Below are 16,582 nucleotides of genomic sequence, written 5' to 3' on the forward strand. Positions count from 1 at the left end.
TTTGTAGTTTGCCCACATCATTAGGAGTTGCGATTATGGCTCCTAGGTTGCAGTCATCTGCAAACTCTGTTAGCCACAGACCTTCTGTGTTGGCCTGCACTTTGGAGAACTAGATACCAAACAGGGGAAGACCCAGGTCTGAACCCTGTGGTACTACACTTGTCACTGGTCTGATGTCAGATTTGGAATACGCTACTTTCACAGTGTGGGTTCTGTCCATGAGCCAGTTGTCAACCCAAATGACATAGGGATTTATACCTAGTTTAGTGTGCTTATCTATAATTCCATAATGGGGGTTGGTGTTGGAAGGCTTGGCGAGGTCTACATAAGCTCTGTGAACCATTTCACCATCATCTATGGCTTTGCTGACTGCTTCAAAGAAGTCAATCAGGTTTAGGAGACATGATCTGCCTTTTACAAATTCAAACTGAGTAGGGTCTAGAGTTTGGAGATTACCAATGTCTTTGTTTATGAGTTCCATGATGGTACATTCCATGGCCTTACAGACCAGGCTCATCAGGCTAATGAGGCGGTGGTTACCGTGGTCCATCGTGGCTCCCCCTTTGTGGAGTGGGATGTGTTGTGTTGCACCATTCAGTGGCTACAAAGCCTGAGGTGAGGCTATGATTGAACATGGTACTGCAGTAGGGTGCCAGTTCATTCAGTAGTTCATGTAGAACGCAGCCTGGGATATTGTCAGGTCCCATGGATACTGTGTTCTTGGCTTTGGAGAGTGTGTATTTTACCTGTGCAGCCGTGATTATAGGGACTTTGCATTCTTCCAGTATAGAGATGGGCCCTCTAGGGGGTGAGAGGGGGGTAAAGTTAGCAATGAACCTATCTGCCAGGATGTTGGCAATATCAGTTGGTTATGTATATTTAGTTCCATTATGCTGTACCTCAGAGCAGATCTGAGTGTTCCCATTTAGATTCTTCACATAGATATAGAATGCTTTGTGGTTGTCTTTAGAGTCAGTGGCACTTTTGTTTTCATAACTAGCTTTAGGGGATTTTATGAGGGATCTCAACTTCTTAGTGAGGTTGACCAGGGAGTTCCTCCAGTCATGGGAAATTACTGATTTTTGCAACAGTGTCTTTATTCTGATGTAGAGTTTGTTTATGGCACAAGACCACCAGACTGGCTTCCTTTGTCTGGGGGATAACATCTTGGTTCTATTAAGGATAGCATGATCCATGCACTCGTGTAAGTGCTTATACAGTGCATTTGTGTAGGATTCAGCAGTCATACCTTTATTTTCCATCTGCATGGGTGTCATGCAGTTTGCCACTTCTGTCTTAAGACGTGTGACATTGGCTTTTCAGACGTTTGTTATGATGGTGCTCCTAATTGGGGCTGGGGGTGGGATGTGGATGTCTAGGCTGATTACCTTGTGGTCAGATCTCACCAATGAGGAATTGACCTCTTGTGTGGAACATTGGTTTCCCATGTCGGTGATGACCAAGTGTGGGATATTGCTGCCCCTGGTGGGGGTGTGAATGTGTTAATCCAAGGCATTGGTATTTATGAATTATAGAAAATGTTGAGCAATAGAGTTGGTACGGGTGTATTTTTTCCAGTTAATGGTGGGGTACGTGAATTCGGCCATTATTAGGGTGTTGGGTTGTACCCAATACTTTCCAGTGTATCATGACATGAGGGGTGTGAATCCTGGGGCATGGTGGGGGGTCTGTAGCAAGCTACGATTTGGATTACGTTCTTGCCCAGAGTTAGTTGCGATTGGATACCTCAGATGCATTATGCTGTGCAACTAGCCTGGAGGTGTGGATATCTGTAATGAATATGGACACGCCTCTGCCTTTAGTGCTTCCTTCTGGGTTAGGTGGCCAACAGGTGTGGTATGATTTGAAGCCCGGTAATGCAGGGGTGCTCTCTGGAGCTTTGCACCAGGTCTCTGTCACTGCACAGCTGTTACAGATGTCACTGTTTACAGTGGTGTATTTGTCATTTGAACCTTGCCTGACAAAGGCACTATAGAGATGGCATGAGTCTTAGCCAGTATCTGGAATCCTGAGGGCAACAGGTGCAGGCCATCTCTGGCACAGCAATCGGTCATGTCATCCCAGGCAGACAGATGCTGGATCCCCTTAGAATGACACCAGAAGCTTAGCCAATTGTTGAGGTCAATCATTTTGTCCTTGTACTGTGGTATCATTTTGGGTCTATTTGTTTCTACATCCCTCTCTATCTATGTATACATATATGCACATTATATATATAGATACATACATAATTATGCATACATATACATATAATATATATATATATATATATATATATATATATATATATATATATATATTTATACCTTTTTATTTACACATACGAATACACACACTAACATACTGCTAATCATTCAGTACTGTACAACCTACGTTGTACGTTGCACTACAACCTACATTGTTATGTGCACATAGCATCCTTCACATACATATGTATGTCCAGCCTCCACTAACAGTTGCAGTATGTCCACTGCCCTATGCACATCCTCATATATATCTATATACAGACTGCTAACACATATGGAGGGTTCACAGTATGTAGACTATTACATTATTAGTTTACATTACCTTTCTTGGACACTGCTAATTTTGATGGCTTGCTGCTTGGTAGCCTGATGTTCTGCACTGTAGTGGTTTCAGCAGTCTGTGTCTCTTATTTTTTTTTAATTTATTTATTTGTTTTTATTTATTTATGTTTTCTCTCTCTCTCTCTCTCTTTCTCTCTCTCCCTCCGGCTGTTGCAATGAACGTATTGCATGTGTGGACTGGGAGTACAGGCTGCTTTTGTATGTATATGCAGATGGGCATGTGATGGCCTCTGCACCAATTGTTAGGCAGCATTTGCTAATTGCTTGCAGCCTGCTGTGTGGTAATTGCAGTTCTCACTGTGATTTCAGGTCAGTGCTATAAAATGTTAGGTGAGGTAGGCTTAGCCCTTTCAGATTTTCAAGGTGGGACCATGCTGGTATGCTGTGGACACTGTTGTGTGAGCGTGAAGGTTGGTATGTCTCTCATATCTCAGGCTGTGTTGTAGGCACTGACATGCATGTTGTACTGATACCTGACTATTGCTTCCTCCAGTTTATTCTTCTCAGTGTGTATGTTAACTGACACCTAATAATACTAATACTGTTTAAATGGGAGTATGTGCTTTCCTGTGGGACTTGTGGAGTAACTGGTTTACTGCAGTGGCTCTTGCAATTTGTTGCTATGGCTTCACTATTTAGCCTTTACATTCACTCCTTGGAGGCCTGCTAGGTGTCTTTACTGGAATGTGTTGCTATGGCTTTCCTATTTTCCATTCACATTCACTCCTTGTAATGCTTGCTATATTTCTTTCAGCAGCAGTTCCTTATATGTTTGTTGTGGTTTGGTGGTACTGCATGCAGTCTGGTCTGGCCAGGGTGTGGGGCTTGACACCTACAAGGGTATTTTATTTTGCTCCTGAGCAGTAGTGGCACCTTCTACTTTGTCCTAACAGTTATGGATAGCAGGCACATGCAGTGCTTGTAACCAGCTATACTGTCCTTCTGTTATTAGTTGGATATTTCCTTTGATATTTGTGGGTTATACACCTACATGTGGGTGTGCTTGTGAATACACCATTTCTGACATGCACGTAGTGCATACTTTCAGTAGTTGACAGTTACCATTACGTGGGACAAAACACCTTTCTGCCTACTATTAGTACATTTCACAGGGAGTCAGTGGGGCACAGTTAACATTTGTTTTCAAATCAGGGACATCCCTGTAATTCAGTCCTATTTGTGATGCCTGGCCTCTTACCTGTTTACATATGGCAGTGTTTATCCTGCTCTGATAGTGTGTGTGGTTTGCAAGGTGCTACTGTCACATTATTACCTACTATCTACCGACTAGCATGGCTGTTTCTCTTCTCACGTTAATGTTATACAAATCCACAAGAATTGCCAGTAAAGATACAGGACAAGATTTGTGTAATAGCCTTCCTATATTCCCTACATTCAGTCCTACTATTTCATGATATATTGCTTTCAGCACAAAGTTCTTGTGTATCAGTCATGGCTTAGTGGTAAGTCATGCAGACTAGTCTTTCCAAGGTCCTGGGTTTGAGACTGACAGAGGAATTTTATTTTGCTGCTGAGCAGACTACAGGCCTTGTCATTCAGAGTGACTAAGGCACTTTTAAGCAGTTGTAAGTGGATTAGCACTGGTTTGTGCAGTGCTCACGCATGCGCACTGTCGCTTAGCTTTGGGCACACACGCTTAGCTAAGCGCAAACACGCGCACACCCGCTTACTACTGCTTAAAAGTGTTTCCTCTCACGCGCACCCGCGATAATTTCTTTGAAAGAAAAGAAAATGGGGAGATAGGACAGTGGTGAAAAAGGGGTCACAAAGAGGGTAGGACAGTAGGAAAACAAGCTTGGGATTTGCAGGAAGGATGTAGGAAAGGACCATAGCTGCCCATTTCTTTATCAGCAACAGCTGTGCATATCTCTGTAATTTGGTGTAAAATTTGAAACCTTCCACCCCTGAGAGAGGGGTGAGGACAACAAAGTATGCAGCCAATTGTAATTACCACTTCACCTGTCCAGCAGACATGTCTGCAAAATGGGCAGTTATGTATGGGGCATAATTTTTTTGCGGGAACAGAGTGCTCTTTTTTTTTTTTTTTTTTTTTTTCAGGTGAGAGTGGAATGTGAGGTACAGGAAGTAGGTATATTTGGGGAGGTAGGTATGGGAGGTTAACAGACAAGGCAAACAAGGCGCATACAGGGGCAGAGTATGACACATGGGGGGAAACACAATTGATGGGGACGGCTGTTGGGATATCGCGAGCCAATGAGCTCACAGATGGCAACAGTGGAATTGACATCCCCACCCATGGGCAGTTGCAACTGTGCCTTCACAGCCAAGGACGGGGCTGTGCTGGGGCTGTGTAGGACAGGCAGCAGGGACACCCATGAGTTGTGCCACCTGAGCCTCAAGCTGGCATAGGGGTTCAAGCACAGACTGCCTGATCTCGCTACGCACCACAGACTGGACACTTTGGAGGGTGAGTGGATGGTCTCCTCCGGCCACGCTTGCAGAAGGGGGACGAGCCCCATCCCCTGCAGCACTTCCACCCGAAGGTGGCACAGGGCCACCAGAGGAGGTTCCAGCCTGGGCACTAGTGCCAGGTGCACTTCCCAGCTGAGGTGGGAGAGGTGGGACCACTGGAACCCACCTTCCCTGTTGTCCTATGTTTAGACATATTTTATGACATTTTGGGTTAGTAACAAACAATACCATTCAAAATTAGTTGTAACAGCATGCATCAGTATTCCCATTAACCAAACACCCATGAATTCCAAACATTGAACAGCAAGCATGACACATGCATATTTTGAACAACAGTACACAATCCAACAGCATGCAGGGTCGATTGATGGCAACAGGCCATCGGGTTTGGATATGTGAACAGGGCACATGTAGCAACATGCATGCAAATATGTTTTAACCAACAGGACAAATGTCCATAGGAATTGATTGTGAATACACATACCCAGTTTTTTGTGGAATGACATTATTTGTGAATATAGGGTAGGGTGAAGAAATATTTCATTAACAACTTCAACTACTTATACATATGCTGTACATCTCTAGTAGCTGCAGATATATATACCCTACAGGTCTTACTACAGTTTCCTATATGTAACCTTAGGAATGTTGTTGATGGGACTGTTACTGATACATTAATATCCATTGCATTTTTATTCATACACATTTCATATCTGACTGTGTTCAGGTACAGCATCCTGCTACATTTTATTTATATGGCTATAGACAACTGTGGATGTTCATTATTTCATGCAACCATACTATCTCCATATTGCAAGGGTACAGCAACATATACAAATTTTGGGACAGACACATTCCAGCTTCAGTACTTTATTTCATACATTTCACTTTTTGGTTGTGGCTGTCTCATTCATTTCATTATGTACTGACTGCAGTATACTTTATTCAGAAGTTATAACAGCTTTCTTGGTTGATTCATACATCTTTCTCTCACTCACTTGTTTTATTTTTACAATTTAAGTTGATACTTTATTGTAGGCATTATTAACATGTCATAGCTGCTTACAACAATCCTTTCGAACAGACTCACTTGTTTCATATGGCAGATTTTCTAAGGGGATGTATTTCACACATTTCTATTATCTTTGGCTTGTTTACCAGTGATTTTTCAGGCTGCTGCAGGTTATCTGATATTACACTTCAGGTGGCTAATCACTATTTCAGACTTGTTTACTTTTTATTTCTGGATTACAGGCTGCATCACTTATCTAATCATACAGTGCTAGCAGAATCTTTCTTCTAGTGTTATTTGAACTTTATTAATATGTCACTACACTGACCTATTTTACAAGCTGTCTCACTTATATTGTATAACAAGTACAGGAATATAATTACTAACCTGCCTGGTGGTGCAACCGCTCCAGCCTATCACCATAGGCTCACCAATTCGTGGAACGCACACCTGCAGCTGTAATATAAATAAAGTAATATTGGAACATACATCTCCATAATATCAGCTAGGATAATTCCTTACATACATAATTACATGGATACTTACTCAGTAGTGGGGCATTGGGCATTTGCCGAGCCTCCTGAATCTAACTGTTCAGTTGGTCCTGCTTCCATCTCTTCAGGTCCGCATGGTGGTGATGGACCTGTTCACCAGTCCTTGGTATGCCTGTGGCACTGGTGAGATCATGTGCCAACTGGTTCCATGCCTCTGCCCTATATGCACCCCACAGAACCTGGCCCTGCATGAGTTGAGCCTCATGATCATGAACTAGGAGCCAAACCATCTATTTGGACTCCTCAACACCCCACCTCTGTGCTCGAAAGTGACTGCCCTCTCCTACACCTGCCATCCTAACGGCAAATAGGTTCTACAATCAGTTATTCTGTGTATTCCCACCTATGGGGCTTATATATGCCGTTTTTCCCACACTTATCTGTGATTGGCCATTTTGGAATTGTATCAGCTTCACAAAACCTGCTTTGTCATGCTTCTATTTCCATTCATTCCTATATATATGCTAATACTGCAGTTTTTAGTACAGCTGTCATGGCTTAGTGGTTCAGTACTTTGACTAAGATGCACAGTATCCTAGGTTCAAGCCTGGGCATTGCTTCTTTTTTTATTTTACTACTGTCTAGACAGGCTAGGAAGTGTGTCTGTTTAAAGGCGGCTTTGATACAGGTTGTTTTACAGTGCCCGCCTGTAAGCCGGTTGGCACTCTGCGCAGCTCCGCGCAAATGGGTTAAGCTGATTAATGCGTTATTTGGCTATGAGCATGCATATTATGCTGTGAGACATGCTGCGCAACTACGGCCACACACTTTCAGTGTGTTAAAGCGCTGCTCATCTCCAGGCACTCCTATTACACCTGTTAAACCACTGCTCACCTGCAGGCATACATACTCAGGTTGTTAGAGCACTGCTCATCTATGGGCACTTATAAAATATTTTATTTTTTTATTGTGTCAGAGTTCTTCATAAAACATGGCCCACTTCATTGCATTTTACTTAAATTATAATTATATATATATATATATATATATATATATATATATATATATATACATATATATATGTAAGGGGATTGTGTCGTGCTTATTTCACTAAAAATATAAAATTATGTTGTTGGTGCTCGAACCGTGACTGCCTCCTCTTTAGCCAACGTCGCTATAGCTACCCTATTACTACTTGGCTTATTTTGCATATTTAGAGCTTATATTCTTTTTCAGTGACTGCTAACTGTGGCTGAGTGAAGGGCACACCCGCGCAAACGAGCACAATTACGGGCAAACGTTTCTGAAATAAAAAAAAAATTAAACTGTTCATTTTTATGTTTTACTTTTCAGTTTGGTTACTAGTCTGTAGGGGCATGTGTGCTGTTTTGTTTCGTGACATTTCTGCGGACTCGCTCGTGGGAGTTTCCTTTTGGGATTGTGATTCTTCTGGGGGGCGTGTCCCTTTGCAGATCTCGCCATGCGAACACGCCCCCTACTTTGCTACACGGACCGTGTTAGCCTAGGGTATGATTCAGCATGCCCTCATGAATATGCATGGCATGCTGACATCACCCCATTTAACTGCAGCCTCCATGTAAGACTTGCTAACTCTTACAACGAGGCTATGTGAATCCTGCCCATGTTTTGACTATGCATTTTATTCTATGTGCTACACTAATTTATAAGATTTTTGTTTATTTTTGAATCATCTTTTATTCACTGCTTCAAGCATTCATTTTAAATAACTATTTTGCATATGCATAAGCTGTATATAGTAAATGAAATCTATGACTAAACTGTGTAACCTAAGATTTATTTATTTATTGAGCAAGAAGTTCTGGGCGGTACTTTTTTCAATGAAGTTGAATAGTAACTGTGATGAAAGTGCTAATAAACTTACATTGCCTCCAGCAGCATTCATATTTTTTTTGTTTGTTTGTTCTTTTATTTGCTTGCTTGTGTGTGTTTTTTTTTTTTTTTTGTACTTTTTATATGTATTTCTTGCCACTATGTCAGTTTCTTGCATTTGCATTTTCAGAAACATCTGGACATCTTTAAGTTTAGAATGACCAGTTCTAAACAACATTTCATTAGAAAGTCAACTTTCCATTAGCACCAATTTATCAGTTCTCTTAGTTTCATTCTGAAAAGCCTATTTATGTAAATTAATTGGGAGTGTCCTTTTGAACTTATAAACAGCTAAATTATTTATCATCTTTTTTTTTTTTTTTTAATTCTGGTTATAAACATAAGCGCAACACACACTTTGCCTTAGATCAGATGTTTGTGCTTTTAATGTTTTACTTGTATTAACAGTTCATCTATGAAATGTTATATATGACTTTTCGAGTGATATTCCATTCTTAATTAACAGTTCTTTTTTTTTTTTTTTTTCTAGATTATCATAGTCCATATAAGCATTAACTTCTATGGTCATAAATGCTTAGCGTGCACGTGCTCTGTCAATTAATAAGATAATATTTTGGCATAATCTGATTCATTTCAAGTCTTTTGGGTACCATACCTCTGAAAAGCAGCAATATAACCTCCAATGTTACCACCTTGGTCAGGGTCATTAATTTGTGCAGTAGTCTTTGCAGTGACAGTAGCACTACTATAATATGTATCTGTTTATTTTTTTTTTTTTAATTTCTCCAAGTCTTTTGGGTTTCTAATACAATGATGGGAATGGACCCCTTTCCTAAGTCAACGTACGATTAAAGTTCATGAAATTAGTATTGATTCAATCTTTGATGTTAGCCAGCACTCACAATGTGTCCAGTAATGATGCCTTCTGCAATTCATATGGGGTTACATGGACTGGTAACATATCCAAATACGATTGTAAATTCTTTTTTATAACACCCATTGCTCCTACTACTATTGGAACTGTCTGGTTATCTTTCTTCCACATGGCTCTCGTTCTGCCTGCAGATCCTGGTATTTTATGGCTTTGTGTCTCTCTGTACACAAGACACTGTAGTCACTGGGTGTGGTGATTTCAATGATCAGTGCTACTTTTGTCTTCTTTTCTTGGACCACTATATCTGGTTTTCTAGCATCTATCTTTTGAACTGTTGGTAATGAGTGATCCCATGTGATATAAACTTCATCACTTTCAATGATGCTTTGTAGCTCATGTTTCCAGCATTTTTCAGCCACTTCATCCCACAATGTTTGCACAATCCCCAGTGCAACAGTCTCGCCACATTATTATGCCTTTCATTATACAGTCCTTCTGCCATTAGTGCATCACAACTAGCAACAAGGTGTGTGACTGTTTCCAATTCGGTTTTACGAAACCTACATTTTTCTGTTTCTCCCAAATGTTCAATGGACTTTTTAAACCAGCATGTATGTAGCCCACTGTCTTGGACTGCCAATATTAACCTTTCATTCCTTGGTTTGAATTTGCATCTCCTTAACCATTCCTGTGTTCATTCTTGATCAACATGAAGCTCTTCCAGAAGTTTTCTATACTTGCAACTGTATTTATGTTTTTTTTTTCCAAATTTCTTGACTTCTCATCTGATCCTTCACTTTATATTCTTTCTTTTGTTTTTTGGCACATTTAGTTGCTGCCTAGTTTTTATCCACTTCTGGTTTGATTTCCATTCCTGCTTGAAGTTGATATGCTTATGCTAGATTAAGCAGAGACATCTTCTTAGAATTATTCTCCTCATGTTTCAAAACTTTCACTACATTTGGATCTTGTGAGGTCAGTAGATATGTGTGGAGTCCCACAATTGCAGAGCTATACATGTAATCAATTTCAAGGAGGCCCATCCCTCTTTCAGAATGAGGAATATATTATCGTGGTACACACTGATTTTTATAAATCATTTGGTGAGCATGAAGCATCCTTCTTGTTTTAATAGCCAATGTATCCAACACTTTTATGGGGCCAGTCAATCATTCCAAAACTGTAAGTTAGGACAGGAAGAGCAAATTGATTTATAGCTTGAGTCTTATTCCTAGATGTCAGTCCTGCTCTCAGGATTAATTTAAGTCTTCTAAAGTATTCCTTACTGAGTTTTATTTGCATTTGTTCATGTTTTATTGCTGATCCTTCATCAGTTACCAAGTATGTATATACTCCCTCTTGCTCAAGATCCTTTATATCACATTATTGTCCCAAACTGATGTTTTCCTGGTGCTGCAGTTTTTCTTTTTTAAAGGTTGCTTTTGCACATTTATCAAGACCAAATGGTATTCCAATATCATCTGAAAAAGTTTTGACAACCTGCAGCTGTGCTTTCAGTTCCTCATATGATGATCTATACAGTATTACATCATTAGGTATGACCGCATGTTAAACCACCAACAAAATCAAGAGACACAGAGCCAAGGAAAGCCACTCAGCAAATTCAAAAATGGCACTATCAGCAGGAGAAACCATGAGGAATGTCAGTTTGTGGAACCACTTTATTAAAACATCCAACAAGTGCATCACCCGCTCTTTGAATGAATTCTAAACTAGAAAATACTGGTAAATCAAAGGCAAATGCACTTGCAAAGTTTATCAATGTTACTCTTACGGACTGTAAAAACTCTTTTGACCACTTATGTATTGACTCATGGCATTTTCTACGGAAGCTGAGTGAACTGGATTTTAGTGAAGATTGTATTTTTTTGACTATCAATGTTATTAATCTACTTAACATTATTCCATATGCTATAGGAATGGAATGGTTCCACACACATATGACTAACCTAAGACAGTTAAAAAACAAAGACATTAACATGTTGTATAATTTTATTGACACTCTCCTTAAAAACAACTATGTATATTTTGAAGGGCAATATTTTTTGCAGAGAAAGGGTGTGACAATGGCGGAAACTTTATCCATCCATCCTAGCCCCTTTTTCCCTTATGGAGTCATGGTGTCACTTCAGTGGTGACAAACATCTCGAACCAAGGTTTACACCACCAGGTAGCTAGGCTTGCCATGAGAGTTCATCTGTACCACTCACTCACATGCTCCTAGGGCCAATTTTGAGTGGCCAATCCACCTGTTGCATGCCTTTGGAGTGTTGGAGGAAACTGGAGCACCTGGAAGAAACTCAAACAACCACAGGGGAGGACATACAGACTCTGCACAGAAGACACCCTAGCTGAGAATTGAACCAGTGAACCTCTTGCTGTGAGGCAACAATGCTAACTGCTACACTACCATATTCACCCACAATGGGGGCTTCTTCACTTCCAATTTTTTCAAACATAATTATGTTCAATGGGAAAAGAAATTTGTTATAAACTCCTTTTGCCCCAAACCTTGGAATGTATATTTACGTTATTTGGATGCTCTGGAACAGCACTATTTCAGATATTGACTTGTTTGTGAACTACCTGAATAGTACAACAATGTTCCTAAAATTCACTTATAATTACAGTGCTTGTAAGATTAGTTATCTGGACATGGAAATTAGTAAAGATTATGCCAAAAGGAAGTTTGTAAGCAACATTTGCAGAAAGCCAACTTACTCTAACAGTTTGCTTCATTATTCTAGCTCACACCCAGAACACCAGAAAGTTGGTATAGTAAAAGGTCAGTTCTTCAAGTTAGCGGGAATGGTCTCAGATTATATGGAATTGGTAACTCAGGCTGGCAAACTAGCTGATTTGTCTTTTTTCTAGGGGATATCCAGACATGATTGTGAATAAAATAAAATATGAAATTATTCTAAAAAGGCATCAGAGGATTTATTTGCCCCTGCTGAGGTGTGGCATCATGAAAAAAACAGTTCGGGATCTTACAGGTAGGAATTATACTCATGCTTTTGTTACCAAATTTAGTGTTGACCTTTTTTACATCACTGACTTTCTTCATAAGCATTAAAGATTTTGTTTTCTGCTTTGAAGGGGTCACAGAGTCACTAGGTGAAACTCCATATGTTATATCTAGAACAGGAAGAACATTTAAACATTTCTTAGAAGCTGGCAATGACTTTGTTATACATGGGGCACATAGAAAACAGGGACTTATAAATGTAGATGTTGCAGGCAATGTAAACATATTTTAAATAAGAAGAATGTTATAGTTAACAACATTATGTCAAGTCTAAAAGTTATTGCACCTGCAATTCCACAGAAGTTATTTACGCAGACCTGCATAATCTATGTAGCAGTTTTTACATTGGGAAAACTCAGAGGAGGTTAAAAAATCATATATATGAGCATATGCTAGATATTAAAAACAACAATACCAATAATGTTTTATTTAAGCATCTTAATAAATTTCCTACACACCAATTTCAGTTTTTTTGATATTGAAAGGGCGACTAGGGATCCTAGCGGTGGGCCGTGGGCATATTGGATTAAGTATAAAGAACTTGTCTGGCAGATAAAATTGAATGCTCACACACCACCAAGCTTGGATGATTACTTAACTATTGCAAGTGTATTAAAGCTTTATTCTTATGATGTTTAACTTTTCCATTTTTTATTTTAACATTGTCTTTTGTGATAGAGCTGTGAAAATATTAACAGGGGCATTGACTAACTAATTAATTCATGTTATTGTTTAACAATGATGAGGTTTCATGTTTTACTTGTCTTTTCATATCAAATGACCTAAGTAGATAGTCTTTTAAATTTTCCTCTTGATTTATTTTAACCATTCTGAAGAAGTCTTATGTTACAGACTGACAAAAGTGCTTAATAAACATTTTTTTTGTGACTGAGTGTCTGTGAATTCATTTTCAGTTATGTTAACCAGGTTTAGTTTATGCTCCTTATTTGTGGTGGTTACTAAGTTATTGCCCATTTTAAGCCTAGAACATTTCTCTTCAATAAAGGTGAGAATCAAAGCCTTGACTCTATGTCTGTTAGGTAAACAGCTTAACTATTATATCAACCCCTAATCCTCAACCTAAACAAGACAAAACAGATAAGCAAACAAGTAAATAATGTTTCCAGTAGCAAACTATGGCATCTTACTCCTTTATTTATAACTGCTTAGTGAATATGTAAGAAGGGCAGCTGATTGTGCACACTCCTGCCACATTAAAGACTATGTTAGCAACTCAGAGTAGCTAACATACACAAGAGATTAGAGAGAAAATGTGAAGATCGGTGACAATTATACAGCTGAAACATGTATGTGTGCAGAGCTAGTAATGTAAAATACTCTGTCTCACAGCTTCTTTCAGCTATTAGCTGTCCATTTTAGGAAAGTTGTACTTACCTCTGTTTATTCAAAATATCTGCAGATTTCAGTGATCAAATGTTCAAGTATGTCATTTCTTTACAGATTATATTTGTATTTTCAAGAGTACTTGCTCATTTTAAGCAGAATTAAATGTTTCATTGGTACTGTAGCACAGTACTTTAGCACAGAACATTGCATTTATTATGGATGCTTGGTCTCCTGTTTTGGTCCTCATGTACCAAGTACATTCATACAAATGCCTTTCAAAACTACAAAGCTGCTAACCATTGCTTCTTCATGAGCGACTGATGCATAACAATGTTGTTCAGTAATGTGATATACTTAGTGGAGTTTCTTGATTAATTGTATATTTCCCCTAGCTTCTAACTGACTTACTGACATTTAAATGTTACTTTAATTCGAACTATCTGATCCTGTAGTAGTCATTGGTCCGCAACACATTAAATCATGTGCAGTTTGTCCACACGCACATTTTATCCAATTTTCAAAATTGAAAACAGATTTCAATATAGTCTTGTGCCAAGTAAGCATAAGAATGCAGTCGATGGCAATCTATTGTTATCACACATTGCATGCTTGTATGCAGTATTTATAAAATATGTTTTTCTCCAAGAACACAGTTTTTGGTTACTTAATAATTTATCCCTTAATTTTTATATATATCATTTTAGTCACGCTCTTTTCGATGTTAAATCGGCAGTTGCAGAACAGTTTATAATACATTAAGCAAACTATGAATGAATGAATGAAAATAACTTTGTTAATAAAGCAAGTTTGAGAATATAATGATAACGTTTATACAACAGCCTGAAACATACAAGATTATTTCTAGTCTTTAAAATTTCAAAATATATTATAAATGTTGAACTATGTTTTATAATTAAGCCTGCTATCAATTAAATTTATAGTATGAAATGGGATTTACAGTATAGCTAGAACCTCTGATACTTTGAATCATATTACAGGTTTTCTCTTCATAGTGTTTTCTAAGATACATCCTACAATGCAAATATAAAACACACTAGAAGTCTATATGACTGTTATTATGAAAGCAAATGTAAATTTATAAAAATATGTCTTCATAAAGTGACATTTGTTGGTCAAGTACTAAAAATTATTTGAAGTATTTATTAAATGTTATTGCTATTGCTTTCCAGATTTCTTTTGTTTTTATGCCATATATCAAAGGATTTAATGTTGGTGGAAGGCTAATGCAAAGAAATGAAACCAGAGCACGGATATATGCAGGCATCTTATCTTCAACAAGGAGTAAAATTATAGAAAGCATCCCTAAAAAATAAAATGAAGCAATCACAAAGGCATGAGAGCTGCATGTGCTAAGTAACTTTTGTTGAGCTTCTCTTGATTTAATTTTTAATGCGGCTCTGACAATCATGTAATAGGACAGTCCAATTAATGTTGCATCTGGCAGTCCGACTAGAACAAGTAAAATGAAAAAATAGCTATCAGTTGTGACAGTATGAGCACAGGCTGCATTGATGACAGCAAGGTACTCACAGTAAACGTTATAAACAATTGTTTTACTACAGTATGGTAACATCCTAGCAAGTACCGGTATAGGCAGCACAATACAAAGACTCCTTACAGCAACAAGTACAATTCCTTTAAATACAAATTCATTTGTTACTATTGATGAATATCTTAAAGGTTTACACACAGCAATGTAGCGATCATAAGCCATTAATACAAGCACTGTGGATTCCATGGCACCGGTAAAGTAAATACAAAACATCTGAACAAAGCAAGCATCAAAATGCATAGAGTAAGAGCCAAACCACAGTACTACTAATGCCTGAGGCAGAAGAATAATATCTATTACAAGATCAACGGTTGATAGTATAGAAATAAAGTAATACATGGGCTCATGAAGATGTTGCTCTCTTGCCACTACTGACATAACTAGAATATTTCCAAGAGATGCCACTAAAAACATAATGGAGAAAGGAATCAGAAACCAATACTGTGTTTCTTGAAGTCCTGGGAAACCATTCAGAAAGAATTCCATGTTCTTGTTCTGACTCTGATTGCTAGCAGTCATAGTTGAACTTGTAGACTGAAATTTTCGACCACTCAATGCTCTGAAAATGAATGGAGATCAGAAATAGAAGGAACAGACATTTGCTTGCATAGTTCAGTTTGGTTATTGTAATTATTATTAAGTTAAAATACAGTAACCCACTTATAATTTAAGCAAATAACATGAAACAAAACAGAATGAACCATGCTCAGAAGCATAGAAGGACAATTTTGTTAATAGGCACTAAGAAAAAGAAACAGAATAACAATGTTAATCTCAGAATAAATAAAACTCCATCAGTCTACGTGGCAGAACATTTCAAGCACTTTAAATAATCTCCAAAAAATTATATTTTTCTAAATGAAGAAAATGAAATGAAGAAATCAGCATGCAAAAGAGAGCTCTTATGATTTTATGTTGTGTAGGCAACTAAATGCAAACCATTTGTAGCATATTAACAGCAGTATTTAATTCATAGTCAGTAGTAGAAATGCATTAGGAAATTTGGAGTGAGTGCATACAGGTGCAGCTATGCCACAATTCATAAAGACCAATTACACCAGTTTGCAGTGCCCCTAAATGTAAGTATGCAAATGAGCAGATAATGAGATGTTGAGAAGCGATGTGAATGTTCTTAAGCTAATTAAGACTGTTTTGCACCAACTGCCATTCACAGTCAGATTTTCCAGCTTTCTAGCTCTTGTGGCAGATGCGGTATAAAAAGGGAAGCATCAACAAAATTTTCAGAGCTACAATCGGTGAAAATGCTATCTCTTGCAGTGAGCATTGCTATTTCTAGG

General features: G+C 38.4%; 1 protein-coding gene across 1 annotated transcript; it reads right to left on the reverse strand.

Annotated features, from left to right (window-relative positions):
- Nucleotides 1-14,858: 14,858 nt before the first annotated feature.
- LOC122802212 (olfactory receptor 52J3-like) lies at nucleotides 14,859-15,803 on the reverse strand. The gene has a single exon (XM_044071874.1). The coding sequence runs from the start codon at nucleotides 15,801-15,803 to the stop codon at nucleotides 14,859-14,861; it is 945 nt and encodes a 314-aa protein (XP_043927809.1).
- Nucleotides 15,804-16,582: the final 779 nt, after the last annotated feature.

This window comes from Protopterus annectens, chromosome 5.part0, assembly GCF_019279795.1.
Source record: "Protopterus annectens isolate FY-2018-M chromosome 5.part0, PAN1.0, whole genome shotgun sequence".
Lineage (NCBI taxonomy): Eukaryota > Metazoa > Chordata > Ceratodontiformes > Protopteridae > Protopterus > Protopterus annectens.